Source organism: Eptatretus burgeri, chromosome 18 (assembly GCF_056783735.1).
Source record: "Eptatretus burgeri isolate ZD-2024b chromosome 18, Ebu_testis_v1, whole genome shotgun sequence".
Lineage (NCBI taxonomy): Eukaryota > Metazoa > Chordata > Myxini > Myxiniformes > Myxinidae > Eptatretus > Eptatretus burgeri.
In genome coordinates this window covers 19,799,658-19,817,293 of record NC_140978.1, presented here as the reverse complement: position 1 = coordinate 19,817,293, position 17,636 = coordinate 19,799,658, and the positions used below count along the sequence as shown (strand labels likewise).

The window sequence follows — 17,636 nt, the reverse complement described above, 5'->3', positions numbered from 1 at the left end:
TGAAACACCAGGATGACAGTTTTTAGCTGGGTCGGAATTTGAACCTCGGCCAGATGGCTTAGAGGCAAGTGTGCGTACCTTTAGGCCATCCTGTCAACCCATATTTTTATCCTTAACCTCCTCAAAAAGTCTCAAAAAAGGAATAATTTGAAGTGCGAGAAAAATCGACAAGATTGCTTCAAGACAATGATATTTATCATTAACCTTTGGCATTCATGGTTTGTTGAATCCATGTGCATCTTTGCCTGAAGAATGACTTTTTCAAAGTCCAGCTATTATTAACAATTAAGATGAGTTGACAAGGCAATGAAGCAAGAAGCAATTGTAGAAAGCTGTTATTGTAAGAAAGGTTGGCTTACAAAAAGGCATAGTTAGCTTGCATAACTTGAAATGGGTGCTTTCCTTTCTTTACAAGATAAAGCTTAATGGAAGAGCAGGATGACAGAGGATGTTACCTGACAGTGAGGTAATAGTTTGACACTAATGGAATGAACAGACAGGAAAAAAGGAGAGAGCGAGGAAGAGGAGAAGAGGAAACACGGCAACCTGCAAGTCAGATGGTTCATGAGGGTAAAAAAAATATTGTGGGTAAAGGTGGAGGATGATAGGCGATTGTAGTTCAGTGATTGTGTTTGAAGCCCTGGAATAAGAGTGGGATAAAATAGCCTATGGAAAGTGGTTCCACAGACAGAAGAAGCGAGGAACAAGAAATTATGTGTGCAGTCGGCACCCAGATTTGGGGAGTTCAACCAAGAGGGGATTACTCGAATAAATCATGCATCCTAGAGGAGTTGGGAAGGGTAGGAGGGCTGAGCGGGAGGGAGAGAGAGAGAGAGAGAGAGAGAGAGAGAGAGAGAGAGAGAGAGAGAGAGAGAGAGAGAGCAGAGAAGGCTACACTGAAGGAGGAGTATTAAAACCAGAGGCCACCAATCTGCCCATGATGTGAGAGAAACAGACCTTGTGCTTTGGCTTCATCACAGGAGATTCCAATAATGTTGAGAGCTAATTTCGATTCCACAGGGTCCAGAGGAGACAGATGTGATGACGGTGCACCAGCCAATAAGGGAGAGCATTACTCTATTGAGCTACGGACAAAGGCCTTGAAAACTGCGAGTAGCTCTGATTTTCCTAAGGAAAGTCTTGGAACGATGGAAGACGCCCAGTCTGTTTAATTAATTATGGAGGATACGGCTGGCTTTGGATGCCAGCTTTTTTATATGGTCAGCTCAGGAGAGATCATGGCTGATAGTGAGGCCTAGAAGTTGAAGTGGACTGAATGGAACCTCTTCCATTGGTTGACCATGGAAATAATAGATAGGTAGATTTGTTTTATGACCCTTCCAGAGTGACAGGGAAGACATCATATCAACTTCTATCATATATCATCCTTCCACATGAATACATCACATCACCTCTGTTTTTTATTGTGACATGTAAAATGTTCAAATATCTGAAATTTCATGGACTCGACACTACATTATATTTTCATAAAACCGATGATACATAACTTATCATGAACTTGAAAAGGGATGTTAGATAATATTTTACACAAGGATGATGCTTCACTTTACACAGGATGTTGCATAACCTAAATGGACACCAAACTCCAAGCTGGAAAAACTTTTGTAACATTTTCCAGATCTACTTGACATTACAATAAAAGGAAATACAAGGAACTCCAATGCAAGAGGAGGCAATTAGGCCGATCAAATCAACGCAATCATGCCAACATATTAGTACTCTCCCATGCCCACAACTTCCAGCCACATTTCCTTCTCTTCATTTCTCTATTTCTTCAGTTCTTTCTTCTTTCATTTAAGGCTTGGCCTTGGTGAGGACTATAAATTCCATGACTAGAGTCTTTAACATAAACAACAAAAAAAAATATTTTAACAATCCACTGACTTTTGTCACAACCACTGACTGACTACTCATGACACAAGTAATTGCCCACAAGGACAATCAAACAAGGAAAAGGCCACTTGAAGAATCATGCTCATGTAATTGAACAAAGGGTTGCTTGAGCAAAAAAGTACAGGCCAGGAATAAGTCAATGCCAGTGGAAAAGCATTCAGTCTTGTAGTTTATCTGCAAAGTGACAAATGGAAGTACAGTATATGATGGAAAGGACTCAGGGAAATATGCAAGTATGAGATGTGCTTGCATAAATATCACCTGTGTCTTGTTAATCTAAATGTAGACTATATAAGTAAGCATGCTTGAAGCTATCATAAATCACCCATCTTGGAAGAATAACAGCGGAGTACCAGTCATGTCCAAAGAAACTTGTTATGATGGAATGTGTATTATTTTCTGTCGACTGTGCGAGAATCTTGATTCCTGATGATAAAGCAGTAAATTATTGATTTCATTGTATCGACATATTTTTTTTGTGATGTTCTTGAATGTTCGCAATGATTTTCTTTTTCAATATATGAGTAAGGGAAGATAATGAAGATCTTTCAACTTTAACCTTTGTTTAAACATCATGTCACACTTAATTGTGCAAGAACCTGAAAACAATCTTGTGAGATAGTCATATTCTGTGCAAGAGATTGAGAATTTCAGGGGACAGGTCACCTACCAGTCATTTCTCAGGTCCAAATTATGAGCTTCAGATACAGCAGAGCTCTAGTTTTGAAATGTGCCTTTAGCGCCATCTTTTGTCTGCTTGAAAAATGTCATGAAGATGCACGTTGCCCTCAGGCTTTCAAATCATATGTGTTGTAGTCATAACAATGGCTGAGATATTTACTGTATGGGGTAGAATGGGGGGAGATATTGGCACTAGATGAAATGTCGACCCAAAGGAATAATTGGCAGTGGAAAAAAGCAACTTTTGGAGAAGGTGTTTAGATGCTTTGATATTTAATTCTGGGTTGAGGGAATTCTGACCATTTGGATTAGCAAGGCACTGCCTGACAGGAATAACCCATCACATACAGCATCGCTTTGAATTACGAAAGGCCTCCAAGATTCCATATGACTCAGTTGTTCTCCCTAATGAAACAAAATATGTTTATGAAATAATATTTTGGTAATTATTATCCCCACCCTTATTGAGAAAAATGGGGGGATATTGTAACTGGCTCCGTCTGTCTGTTGAATTTCTACATCCATCATGCTATCTCCTCCTAAACAGTTGGGCAGAAATTACCAAACTTGGTAGTTGTGGTCACCGTATGGCAAGAAGGTGTAAGAGCAGTATCATTTTTGTCTCTGCCACCTGGAGTGGGGTCAAAAGGTCAAATACGAACAAAAAATGCAATTACGGGCACATTTTAAAACTGAAACTTTGTATATACAATCAACATTGGGGGGGGGCATTAATTGTGTAACTATTTTTGGGATTTGATCCCCGGTTCATGCCCCAGCAGGTGGAACTTTATTAACTCAAAATATGACGGTGGGTCATTCCTGGTGGAACATTTTCCCATCTTTATCTCTGACACTGAAGGTGAAGGAGGTTATGTTTTCACCCATTTATGTCTATCTGTTTGTTTGTTTGTTTATCTGTCTGTGTACAGGATATCTCAAAAAGTTGTGGACGGATCCGGATGAAATTTTGTGGACAGGTTCGGTGTGTGAAAAGGACAAAAGGATTAGATTTTAGTCAAGATTCGGATTTGGATCCGACTATTGGAATTTTAAAGTCATTCTTCACCGTTGAGAGAAAGGGTGAAAAATTATATATAGGATGATATCTCAAAAAGTTGTGGACGGAGTCAGACGAAACTTGGTGGAACATGTTTGGTGTGTGACAAGGAAGAAAGGATTCAATTTTGGTGAAGATCCAGAACCGGATCCAGATCTGATAATGTTTTTAAGTGATTCTTCACCATTGAGAGATAGGGCCAAAAACAATACATAGCATGATATCGCAAAAAGTTGTGGAGGGATTCGGATGAAACTTGGTGGACAAGTTGGGTGTGTGACAAGGAAGAATTGATTCAAATTTGGTGAAGATCCGGATTCGGATCTGATAATTTTTTAAGCGATTCTTCACCATTGAGAGATGGGGTGAAACTGATATATAGCACATAAACTCAAAAAGTTGTGCACGGATTCGGACGAAACTTGGTGAATAGGTTGGTTGTGTGACCACAACAGATTGATTCGATTTTAGTGAAGACCGGGATCTGGATCCAACTACTAGAATTTTTAAGCGATTCTTCACCATTGAGAGATCGTGCTAATTAAGCAGAGATAGTGCACCGATTTATAGCACATAATCTCAAAAAGTTGTGGACGGATTCGGACGAAACTTGGTGAATAGGTTGGTTGTGTGGCACGGACAAATTGTTTCGACTTTGGTGAAGATCTGAATCAGGATCTGGATATGAGAATTATTTAATCTCTAAAGTGATTCTTCACCATTGAGATATAGGGCCAAAAACGACATACTGTAGTACTGTATCGCATGATTTTTCAAAAATGTATTGGACTCGATATGTTCTCGTGGATCAGGCATTACGTGGTGGAAGTATGTGCTCCGCCGAGTGCCCTTCTAGTTTAGAGATTGGGATTAGTTGAACTCACCACTTACATCAATTAAGAATTTGCATTTTTGTCGTTTTTAGGTCATCTCATGTCAATGTCGAAGAGATGACCTTATAAAATGGGTCGTAATGTCCGGATGTCCATCGGTCCGTCCTGTCATCTGTTAACTTTTTGTTATTTTTGCTATGCCTCCCTTATCACTTGGCTGATTGTTCTGAAACGTGACACATGAATACAAGAAAGGAGCCTGCACAATCACTCAGGCTTCGATTTTTGGCCTTTGGATCATAGGGGGCTCCCAGTGGAGTTCCTCCAAATTGACTCCAGTCTAACGTCTATGACATTTCCCAGATTTTGGATTCAGCAGAGGTCTGAACTACAACTTCAAGAGATGACCATCAGCCCACTAGGGGCTGACGAAGTACACTTTATATTATTTACCAGCATAACTCCAGCACTTGGCAAATGTTTAATGTTAAACAAACAGTCATCTAGGGTTCATGGAGGAGCTTGTACATGCAAGGACAGGGACATTACATGACATAATTGTACTTGTAACATAAATTATAAGGACATTAGTATACAATGGATAAGTCAACACAAGGCAGTATGTTGGATATGAACCAAGAATCTGAGCGTAATGAACAATGTGCTCAGATGGGAACATGCATGGCCAATCTAAGATTCAAGGAAGAGCAGATTGTGGGTCCTGGGGTTTATGGGTTATTTAAAATACTTGTCAACAAATTCTGTATTGTATATCATACTCATGAGTGCTTAAACACCATTACCATCATTTCTAGATTTTTGTTGGGCCTATACAGCATTTCAGAAGCACCAACTTTACATTGCATTCCTATTTTGTTTTTAAAACGATGAGATAGTAAAGTATATTTTAACAGTCTAATACGATTTACCGATGTACACTAAAGACAGGTAGTTTACCACATTATCACAATTGTACATAAAATTGCAGAGAGGTATAATTTTTTTTCTTATCACTGACACATTCCAGTAACAAGCGCTGCCATTAAATACCTTGCAGAAAATTAGCGGTTTGGCTTGTTCTTCTTTTTGCTCAAAGAGAGAGGTGTTCAATGAAGAAATTCTTGCTTTCAATAATATCGTTCAACCACTTTTCGTGGAATCGTGACAGTCCAGGCCTGGGGGACCAAGTGCACATCAAAAAGGGAAGTGTTTGACAGACTTGTCGAGCATTGTGTGCTTGAGAAGGAATTGGTATTCCCTCAAAGGAGGAATTAATCCAGAATATTGTGGGAAACTTGGAGCAAAGGTTTTAACCTCCAAGCAGTCATTCTCAAGTCAATACTTGAAAATCCCACAAGACGTCACAAACAGAGTGATGAGAGATAATAATTCCTCAGAAGCAGCATAGCTTTTGATGCTGGTTGGCTGTGAATGTATTGTAATCTGTCCAATTTATCTCAATAACACTTTACAAAAACTTGACGTTTGAATAGAAATTCTAAATGAGTCTGATGTCAATACGGATTAAATTTTGGAATCTACTTTTCAAAGCGACATCAAATTATAAGAAAAGACACAACTCATTAGTTTGAATTATATTCTTACTGTCTTTGTGAAATTTTGCCAGGAAATTAAAGCTGGCACAGTAAACAGATACATGCAATGTAACCAGTGCACCACTTTAGTTTCCACTTAACTGATTGAATTTTTGTAATCATGTTATGTTTAAAAAAAAAAAAAGTCAGTAGATCGAAAATAACACATTCACTAAATTCCGAAAAGAGGATGTGTTTATTATGTACGTATGGATGGAAGAAGTGAGAAAAGGAAGAGAATGAAGGATGATAGGAGAGGGACGGAAGAGAAGGGGGTGGGTGTGAGAGGATTAGGGAGAGAAGTAGAAAGATTTGGGAGGAGACCGGAAAGGAGGGAAAGGACATGTATGCAGCATATGAGTGGTGGGGGCGGGAGAGTATCAAAAATTCCATCAAATTTGCATACATATGTACTGAATATATGGCCACAAACGTAATGTACCCTGAGATTTTATCTTTTATAAATACTTGGAAACATATACATACCTATGAATGAGCTGATTAGTCTCAAAAACGTATTTCACATCCACGGGTTTGTCCTACAATAGGGATTAGGGATTAGGGGGGAGAAAATTTTTAAAAGGAAACATTTTTTGTTGAACAAACTTTATCAAAGAACAGTGTATTAGTTGGACAGTAGTTTCAGCACATTAAATTATATAATGTCACATAAAGAGCATTCAGGAATTGTGCATGTAGGTGATAGACATGATGATGGGAAATGGATAAATTTAGCCCAAAATTTGCTTTCCAAATTTAGTTGGCTTTTTCTCATTAATACTCGACATTTTGCAACTTTATTTGAGCAAATTATGGATGGCGGCAAAAAAAAGTTGCATTCAACCGGGAGGAGAGAGACAGGGCAGGCAGGATAACCTCGAGGAATATGCACTCGCCTGAGTTGTCTAATGCTTTTTGGTTTACCTGTCCACCAAGGCAGATCTACATGGGCCTTCATAAGCGAGACTAGTTCATCAATCTACTCTGAGAAGTCTAGCCTGGGTTTGAATCTCAGCCAACCTATAAACTGTCACCATGGTATTTCACGGGCAGGGTGATTCAGATGGACGTTAAGTTGGAGGACCTGTCTCCCAGCACTGCTTGTTGGTGGGTGTTAAAGATTCCACAGTATCTTTCTGGAAGAATAGGTGAGTTATTGCTGGAATACTGAACAATATACAAACTACTGAACCTTCAATTGACAATTCTGTGTCAGGATAGTGATCTATCTCAGATAGATTCTAACCTAGAAATATTTCTCCACTTGTGATACACCCCAGAGCTCAGTAAAAAAAAGTATGGGCCTTCAATAAAATTAAAAGTTGAGACAAAACAATGACGTAATTGCTGTAAAGTTACTGCTGGCATTAGATACAAAAATATGTGGAACTGTGATTGCCAAGAAGGCATAACGGTCCATAAGGAAGGTGGTAGAACATACGGATGGCTCGAGTGAAACAACGATGGTGAAGAAGACGCTCGCCGTTGCCTGAGGGATAGGTTTCTCACTCGAGGGAGTTGAGAAGCGAACTCGGTAGTTGTAACGTGCATTTTCGTTTCCACACTCAGAATTAAGTGTGTCTACACAATGCAGCCAGTGGTCCCCTCGAGTCCAAGTCTAGGGGTGATTTACAGCACAATGTCGCACATTCGTGTGAATCTCTGTGTATAACTAACTAGCTGTTTCTCTAACTGTCCATCTATCCATTGAATGATTGGTGTCATGGGACTCCAAGTACACATAAATTTTATGGCGACAGTAATGTAGTGCATTTGATGCATAAGAGAGGGGGGTTGCAACATATTCTGCATTGATCCTTTTGTGTTAGTATACTTTACATTCTGAATCAATACAAGTGTGCTGCCCAAGCAATAAATCAGAGAATAGTGTGAATAATAGGCCAAATAATGATGTGGTGATGTGATTTGGACTCTGCTGCTTGCAGTCGAACCCATTTGTCTGTGAGCATAATTGATACTGAGCGGTTTGGTGGTGGTGTGGATTAATCCTTGTTGAATTTCCCTTACATGTTTGGGTTTGATTCCCAGGGCTTCTCAGCTGAAAATTTCCACGCTTGTGATGGAGTCGTGACCTGTCCAGGCTTAACCTTAACCATAAAAATGTTTACTACTTGTCAAGAGTACCTCCTCCTCAGTCAGTGGACTTATGGGACTAGACCACCCACCACAACTGATACCATGGACATGACTGCCCCTTAGGTAAGGTCACGCAGTAATCCAATCTTCACACATAATTCACATGCATGTTTGACATCCTTGATAAATTACTTGTGAAGTTTCACACATGTTCTGCGCTCTACACCCAGGAGTAATGTGTATTAATTCAAACTGTACATTTCCATCTGAAAGGCATGCAAAAAGCCAGACGTACGCTCCACACAATATCGTTATCTCTTCCCAAGTAAAACGAGTCATTATGACGTTTTATGTGAGTTGGATAGCAAACGTCGTGAGGATGAAAGATCATTTCACTCTGAGTGCTTGCTGCACAGCACACTTGAGTGGACTCTGAAGCAACCCTTTAGTCCTGAGGGAAGCATACATCCTGACATGTACTTGCAAACATCGCATAAAATATAAGATAACACCATTTGGTCCATCATGTAAGGGTCAAACCATATTCCAGCACTCCTGAATGATGCATGTCATGCCTGGAGTGTGAAATAATGTGCAAGGCCCTTACTCCGTTATGGGGCGTTGCAGGGTGCCCACGACAAGTCATGAACGTTTCCGTGGGTGAAATTGAAAATCCATCATTTAAAAAGAACTTCCATTATAATGGAAAAAAGGTGAAGGTGGTGGTCATGGTTAAAAAGCCATTTTAATCACAAGATGGTCAACTATATCTACATAACTTAGCAGATAATGCTTACGACTGACTGACAGATCAAATGATAACAATGACAGACAAAACTGGAATGGCACTCGGTAGAGCGCATACCTCTGCCAGGCTGAACAGTTGACATTTTGTATCTCACTAAAGGCCAGATTTGCATCGATACTTTAACCAAAATCTAATCAGCTTGTACTTGTCACCTACCCAACTCATCCACCAAGTTTCGTCCGAATCCGGCCACAACTTTTTGTGATATCATGCAAGATATCGTTTTTGGTCCGATCTCTCAATTGTGAAGAATCACTTTTAAAATTCTAGTATATGGATCCGGATCCTCACCATAATCCAATTAATTTGTCCTCGTCATACACCCAACCTGTCTACCAAGTTTGGTCTGAATCCATCAGTAACTTTTTGAGATATCCTGCTCACAAACAGACAAACAAGAAAGATGTCATGCACAGAACGATACTTGCGAAATCCAAACAAACAATATTCTTCAACAGAGGTTTTGATTGGTGAACCAATTCAGTGACCCAATATGCAAATTCTGTTCAACCTAGCAGAGTACCCAGCCTCTGGTTTGGTGGAGATTGCACATTACTTGCTGAAAAAGTATACTTGCAAGAAGACTCAATAGATGCATGTGTAGTGTGCCTCTAAAGGAGTCCAATAAAGATCTAAATGTATAAAAGGTACGTTGCAATAATCTGTAATTAATAGACATAATTAATCGATTTAGTCATGGTCAAATAATATGTACCGCATAGACGTACTCATGTCCAAACAGTATGTAATTAATAGACATACTCACATGGGTCAACCAAGGCTTCACCTCGACAAGGGTTCACCGTCTGCCCATGTTTTTTCGGTTTTATATACAATATATTTCAATATCAAGTGAATCAGATAAAAATTGACAATTTGTGACCTTGATCTTTGAGCTTTTGACCTATTGACCTCAAAACAAACAATAGGTTTCTTGCTTGTGACTACCTCTTTCAGGTAGTTAAGTGAAGATCGGCGTAAAAATTCGACCCGTAGACGATTGACATACAGAGAGACAAACAGAATAATGAACCAGACCAAGCAAGATACTGTACTGTACTTACGAATCTTCAATTTCACAAGTAACTAGAATGGCACTCATTGGCATGCATACCTCCATCAGGCTAAAGAGGTAAGTTAACGGTTTGTAGCCCACTGTTAGGCCGGATCTGCATCCAGATCTTCACTAAAATCTAATCAATTTGTCCTTATCTCATCCATATCCATCCATAACTTTTTGAGATATCCTGCTTACAAAGAGATAGACAAACGGACAAACACACAGGAGTGAATGCATAACCTCCATCCACCTTTGGTGGAGAAGTTGGAATCAATAACACGAGTACTGTATTAGAGTCAAAACACAAGTACTGTATTAGACAATTAGGGAGGTGAAATGGCAAATGGACTGCACTCAATTGTATTCAATTTGTCTTTGTATGCATAATTATCTTCCAAAATCCTTCCATTAATCATCTCACTGTTTCACAAGCACCAATAATTATTTGTGAAAAACTTGTCCATACCCTTTCTCACATCGACTGTCCTATTGTTCAGCTTCAAAATGAGCCCTTTGCCCAATATTAATCAATATCTGACTTCTTCTTTCATGGCCACAATTATTCCCATCTTCTTGTGGGGTTGGCCGAGGGAGGTTTTTCGCCCAAGTCTTTCATGAACCAGCTGGCCAGGCTGGACGTTCAAATCAATATCTGACTGTACTTTTTAAATGTGCAGACAACTCGAGTCTGGAGATAACCCTGCGGTTGCCATTTTATCTTATAATAAGGAATGCTAGTCTTGGTAAAGACTAGTGATGACTGCATCATTGGAGAGATAAACAAAAAGACAAAAAATGTCTTTCTAGCCAGGTACACAAAGTACAGATTGAAATATCTGTGAGCTGCATTTTATCATATACAAAAAAGAAAGAATGTACAGACAGGTTAAAAGATCATTTCAAAGATTTTGAGATTTTCAAATGTACTTTTTCTTAATTCTATGTTCTTCTGAATCGAAAAACCATGTTTCCATTTTTTTATGCCTGTATATCGACCATCATGGATTTCAAAATGGCTACCATTTAGCATATGTGTTTCCTAATATCTCTATATGTGCCTCTCGATTTTAGTGGCTAAACCAACATTTTGAAGGGAAAATAATTTAATGGTGTCCCTTAAAATATGCTAAACGACCAGTTATAGTATGAAAAGACTAGTTATGTCTTACAATAGACAAAAAGCAAAAGCACCTATCCATTTCCAGGGTCAGCCACTGAAAGAGGTACAGTCTCTTGAACATCTAGGCCTCAACATTAGACACAGCCTCCAATGAGCTGATCATCGAGAAAGGTTAGCTTCCAAACCCAGTCACAAATCAGGTATCCCCTGTCATTCCAAGTCATTCCTTGAAAAATCAAAATAACTCACAGCCGACAGGGCCTTTGTCTTGAGGCTTAATGGATTACTCTTCTCCACTATGGGTGTGTGAGATGTATCAGTAGTTTATGATAATGCATGCATACATGGGTGTACCGGGGCGTGGTTCAGCAGTCATATGACCCACCCATGCTCCGATGCTGTGCTGTGCTGTGTTGTGCCCGTGTCCGAATTAAACCTGTTGTTCCCACTTCAGAGCCTTCGTCCGAGTCTATCGAGTACATTACGGTGGTGACAAGGATGTCTTCGTGCATCGGCATATTGCAAGAATACACATTGGGGGGTGGTTGGGAAGACTCGACCGATCGTCTGAAGCAGTACTTTGTGGCAAACAAAATGGACACTGATGAGGATGCTGAAAAGCAGCGAGCTGTATTACTGACCATATGCGGAGCCCCGAAGTACAGCCTCATGAAAGATCTTCTTGCCCCAGCCAAACCTTCTGACAAGTCATAGGAAGAGCTCGTCAATCTCATGAAAAGACATAATTATCACCCTAAACTGGGTAAGATCATCTCGAGATATAAATTTTATACCCACCATCGTCAAGATGGTCAGTCAGCATCTGAGTTTGTGGCTGATTTACGCCGACTCGCTGAACATTGTGAGTTTACAGATAAACTCGAAGAGATGTAATGTGATTTCTTTATAATAGACATCAATGACGACTCAATTCTGCAGAAACTCCTGACTGAATCGAACCCCAATTTGGCGAAAGTCATGGAAATAGCCACTGCGTGTATGAAGTCTGCCGAGAGCCTGCGTGTGATCTCTAACAAGTCAAAAGTTATCCAGCAGGACCCATTGGTTTACAAGGTAACCTTTGGCTGCAAGCAAAAGTGTTTTAGCAAGCCACCAAATTCACCTCCACGTCCTGACATTTCTGAATCTACCCAGAAGGTTGGGTTAACTTGTTGGCGTTGTGGTGGTGTTGGTGCAGTTTTCCAATGTTGGTGTTTTCCAATGTTGGTGTTTTCCAATGTTGTTTTCCAATGTAGGTGCAGGAATTATACCTGTGACAACTGTGGTAAGCGGGGACACTTGAAGTGTCATTCTCGATCCAAGTCGAAGAACTTGTCTCCTGCTTATCACATTGGGGTGAACCGTGATGCAGAGGACGATAGGTCACAGAGCAGAGCCTGCAGCCAATAGTCAAGTGAGGAACTTTGTGAGGTTTTCTCTGTTGGAACAAGGAGCTCCGATGCTCCAGTTATAGTTGATGTAACAATCGATAGGATCCCGGTGTGGATGGAAGTTGATACCGGTGCTTCCAAATCATGAGCGAGAGTAAGTTCACCTCCATCTACCCTCCGAGAAAGGCTTCTGCACTCCGGCCTGTATTTAATGGCATGAGAACATACACCAAGGAGGCGGTTCCTGTCGTTGGCTCAGCTAATGTAACTGCAGGATATGGAAACAGCACTCATGTCATAACACTGCTGATAGTGCGTGGAGAAGGACCGACCCTCTTAGGACGAGATTGGTTCCGAATAGTCAGACTTAATTGGAGTGACATAAACAAAGTCTCCATCTCTGATGCTGGATACGATACTGTGCTCAACAAGTACCCTGGCCTGTTCAGCAATGGTTTTGGCACCTTTGCAGGGCCCAAAGTGAGGATTCATGTTTCTGCAGATGCTCAGCCATTGTTCTATAAGGCTAGACCTGTGCCCCACATGATGCGATCAATGATTTAATGTGAGCTTAACTGCCTGCAGAGTGAGGGCATCATCTCACCAGTGGTGTACTCCGACTGGGCAGCACCCATCGTGCCAATACTCAAAGCAGATGGAACAGTGCACCTTTGTGGGGACTACAAAACGACGATCAACCACTATTCAAAGCTGGATGGCTACCCTTTGCCCAAAGCAGAGGATCTGTTCACCACTCTCTGAGGTGGCTAGACATTCACTGAGCTTGACTTGACCAATGCCTATGCTCAAATGGAACTGAATGATGATTCCAAGCCCTATACATGCATCAACACTCATCTAGGACTCTGCATGTACAACAGATTCCCATTTGGCATATGCTCTGCTGCACCAATATTCCAATGCAAGATGGAGACATTATTGAAACCCATACCAAAGACAGTCGATTTCCAGGACGACAACTAGTGACTGGCAAGTCACAACATGAGCACATCGATAACCTAAACAAAGTCCTCAATCGGCTGTCAGAAGCTGGGTTACACCTAAGGTGTGAGAAGTGTACCTTTATGACACGTGAAGTTGAATACCTGGGTCATCAAATCTCCTGTCAAGGCATTTTGCCCTCTCTGAGCAAAGTTGAAGCAATTGTGAATGCACTATTGCCACAAAGCATTTCAGAACTTCCTGCATCCTGAGTATGTTGACCTACTTTGGTAATTTCCTGCCTCAACAAAGCACAACCGTCGAGCCTCTGCATCTTCTCCTCAGGAAAGGCATTGTCTGGAAATGGGAAGCTGCCCAAACAACAGCGTTCAAGGCCACTAAAAGCATGCTGTGCTCCTCACCATTACTTGTCAATTACGACCCATCCAAGGAACTTATTCTCAGTTGTGACAGCTCTTCATATGGCATTGGGTGTGCATTGTTGCAAACAAATGGAACCGGTAATCTCCAGCCTGTTGCGTATGCATCACGAACCTGATCTGACACTGAACATCGCTCTGCTCAAGTAGAACGATAGGCGTTAGCGTGTGTCTGGGGCACCTTAAAGATGCACCAATAGGTCTTTGGAAGACATATTACCATTAAGATTGATCACAGACCCTTGTTATATCTCCTGGGAGAAACCAGAGCCATTTTGCCCACATCATCCGGTCGTGTACAATGTTGGGTGTTGACCCTTGCTGGTTATGACTATTCATTGGTTTACCGCCTGGATAAGGAAATGTACTGTGCTGACGTACTCAGTCGCTTACTGTAACCATCCCAGAACCTCCATAATCTGGCGATATCATTCATCTCATGGCTAACGTCATTCACGATGAGGCGCCCGTAACCGCAAAGCAGATTTCTTGTGCTACCAATAGCAATCCAGATTTGTAACAAATTAAACACTGTGTTATGTCAGGTAATTGGGCATCACTACCGGAAGGAGCAAAACTGTACCTCTTCTGGAAGGATGGGCTCTCTATCGATGCAGACTGCCTGCTTTGGGGTAGTCAAGTGATAATTTTGCCGACACGCCATGGGGAAATTATATATCAGTAAACTCCACAATGCTCATCCAGGCCTAGTCACCATGGAGGCTATTGCCCAAGCCCATGTTTGGTGGCCTGGTTTGGACAGTGACATTGAGTCCACTGCACGTCATTGTTACACTTGTCAAGCCCATGCCAAGATACCACCACAGTCTCCATTGGCCATGTGGTCGTGGCCATCAAAACCAAGGTCCAGACTACACATTGTTGTGATAATAAAGTGCCATACTGTAATTGGCGGCAACGGTAATTGGGCGGATGTGGCAGCACTGTACATGAAGGTCAATGGCTGGTGTTGACACGTATACCACGTACTCCGTGGAAAGTCATGCTGGAACAGTAATGGTATGTTATATACTATATTAGGAATAATGTACTCTGAGGAATGTAATTGGTATTAGAGTATGGAGTTTAACTTCGTTATTATGTGATGCGTATGTGGTATTTGCCTTCAGTATTATGTGTACAAGTTATTGTATTTTGCTATTCTTACCCTATGTATATTTATGTTGTTGTAGATATGCGTATGGGTTTTGTGAGAATAAAGCCGATCGAAAAGGTCTATTGTTGATTACTACAACACACATCGACCATGCTAGTCCATTTCAAGGGATGCTTTTCCTTATCATAGTTGATGCCCACTCAAAATGGATTGAAGTTCTCATGGGGCCATCCTCATCCTCTGCTGTAACAATTAAAGCTCTACGTACCATGTTCGCACAACATGGTATTCTAAACTCCATTGTATCAGATCATGGATCGTCATTTACGAGTTCAGAGTTTCAGAACTTTTGTAAAATGAATGGCATTAAACACTGCACATCTGCTTCCTACAAACCTGCCAGTAATGGTCAAGCCAAATGTGCTGTTCAGATAATCAAGAATGGTCGAAGCCATGTCAAGGAAGGCTCCATTCAATCTCGTCTAGCTCGTGTGTTGCTCACCTACCGCAACAGACCACATCAAATCACCGGTCGCTCACCTGCCAAGCTTCTGATGGCTCGTGAATTAACAACACAGTTATCATTCGTGCAACTGGACGTAACGGTCGAAGTCGAGAATAACAAGTATCAACAGAAACATAATCATGACCAAACATTTGTATACAACAACTTCCAGATCAATGATCCTGTTTCCATGTTGAACTCTGGTTATGGAACCAAGTGGTTATCTGGCATCATTATGGTTAACATTGGTGAAATGATGTTTCTTGTGAATTTTGTGTGATGGTGGATGAATGCGTAAACATGTTGACCAACTCAGGTTACGTCATGGGGAGCCAAACATTGAACTGGCTCAAGTACCTTTGTCACCCACTCCTGTATTAACACCACCTGCGTTTGAACCTGAGGTGTTTCCTCATGAAAGCATCTCTCCCATCAATGTACCTGAACTCCTTCCTGACCCTGTACCCCTTATTGAGAAGCCCACAGTAGTTGCAAGCAAGGACAGCCCTCCACTTGCCCTTAGATCAGCTTGTGTCTGTAAGCCTTTTGAACATCTTGATTTGTAAAAAAAATAATAAGAAATATTGTTTAAAAGGGGGGGGGGGGAGATGAGATTATCAGTAGTTTACGATTATGCATGCATACATGGGTGCGCCGGGGGGGGGGGGGGTGGTCAAGCAGAGTCATGTGACCTGCCTATGTTCCGATGCTGTGCTGTGCTGTGTTGTGCCCATGTCCAAATTCAACCTGTTGTTCCCACTTCAGAACCTTCGTCCCTGTCTATCGAGTACATTACAGTGTGGTGCCCCAACTTCAAATCTGTTTTGAAGTTGTAGCTTCTAAAGCTCTCAAGATTATTGGCATCTCCCATGATGAGGCACCACACTGTAATGCCTGGTGTTGGCTTCATGGTTAGGGTGGTGGGCTTTGGATCCTAAGGTCCTGAGTTCAAATCCCACTCAGCTGTTGAATTAATACCAGGTGGGGTTAACACGGCCTGTCATTCTTCCAAGGTCGGCAATATGAGTGCCAGCATGCTGGTGCACTGTGTCGGAGTGGCGACCCATCCAGGATTGTGTCCACTAGCCAAGTAGACTGCTTAAGCAGCACCAACGCTCTGCGCAGAGTATGGTCCCAATCTTCTCCTCCTCCTCCTCCTCCTCCGTGATGAGGCCGAATGATCGCAAGGCCTGATGCTCACCTCACAGACAGGTTAAAGGCCTCTGTCATTTGTTTTTTTTTACTGCAACTCCTCCAGTGAAGCTCCCTCTGTACTCTCAACCTTCTGAACATCCTGAGCTCATCCTGGATGGATTTGTTCTTTCGGTAACCCCTTCCTGGTTAAATTCCAAAAAAAACTGGATTACCATTCAAGTTCACTCTTTCGCTTTTTCCTGTTTATGTAACTTTCTTCCTGAAGCTATTCAATCTCACTCATTCTTCTCGAGACTCAAGCATGCAGTTCACCACCATCTCATGTCATCTACCATCCTTATTCCTTACCCATGATCTCTTATACCACTATTGACCATACCCAACCCAACCTTCTTCGTTGCAGGTGATAGTTTCCTCACCTCATCACCTCTGTTCATTCATTTCCTTGCTTTTTGAATCCATCTGTTGTCACAATGCCCTATTCCTTTTGGCTGGTTTCACTGTGGTTCTTCACCCAACCTGGGAGAACAAGTTTATCTTAGAAGTGGTGAGGTGCAACCTCTGCCATCCAAGAGGGGATGCTCCAATCAGCAGCCAAGCAGTGTTCTTGAATCCACTACAGAATGGCTTATATGAGGACACTACTTGTAAGGACATTTTTATCTTCTGAGTATTACACATAAAAATCCTCGATTCCCATTCCTCTCCTATGATCTAAAATGGAAGGCAATACAAACCTTATTTTTTAATCATGGTGTCACCACTAATCTCTATATACTAATTGGATAGGGTGCCTAACATTAATTTGCTGGGCAGTCATGAAGCCACCGGAAATGCTCCATCCACTATGTTCCTTCTCCCACAACACAGAACCCAGATCCGGATCCGACTACTAGAACTTTTTTAAAGTGATTCTTC

The 17,636-nt window shown here is 41.3% G+C and overlaps 1 protein-coding gene across 5 annotated transcripts in view; it reads right to left on the bottom strand.

Moving 5' to 3' along the window:
* Nucleotides 1-1,399: 1,399 nt before the first annotated feature.
* Nucleotides 1,400-17,636, bottom strand: part of AKAP14 (A-kinase anchoring protein 14) — a 52,971-nt gene continuing 36,734 nt past the window's right edge. For 4 of the 5 annotated variants that reach the window (XM_085863473.1, XM_085863470.1, XM_085863471.1 and 1 more), the window contains exons 4-7: nucleotides 7,525-7,701; nucleotides 6,570-6,622; nucleotides 5,539-5,663; nucleotides 1,400-2,088 (exon numbers count right to left, since the gene is read on the bottom strand). In XM_085863473.1, coding sequence (XP_085719599.1) covers nucleotides 5,579-5,663; nucleotides 6,570-6,622; nucleotides 7,525-7,701 — 315 coding nt within the window. In that variant the 3' untranslated portion in view covers nucleotides 1,400-2,088; nucleotides 5,539-5,578. The other variant, XM_085863472.1, reaches the window with a different exon arrangement.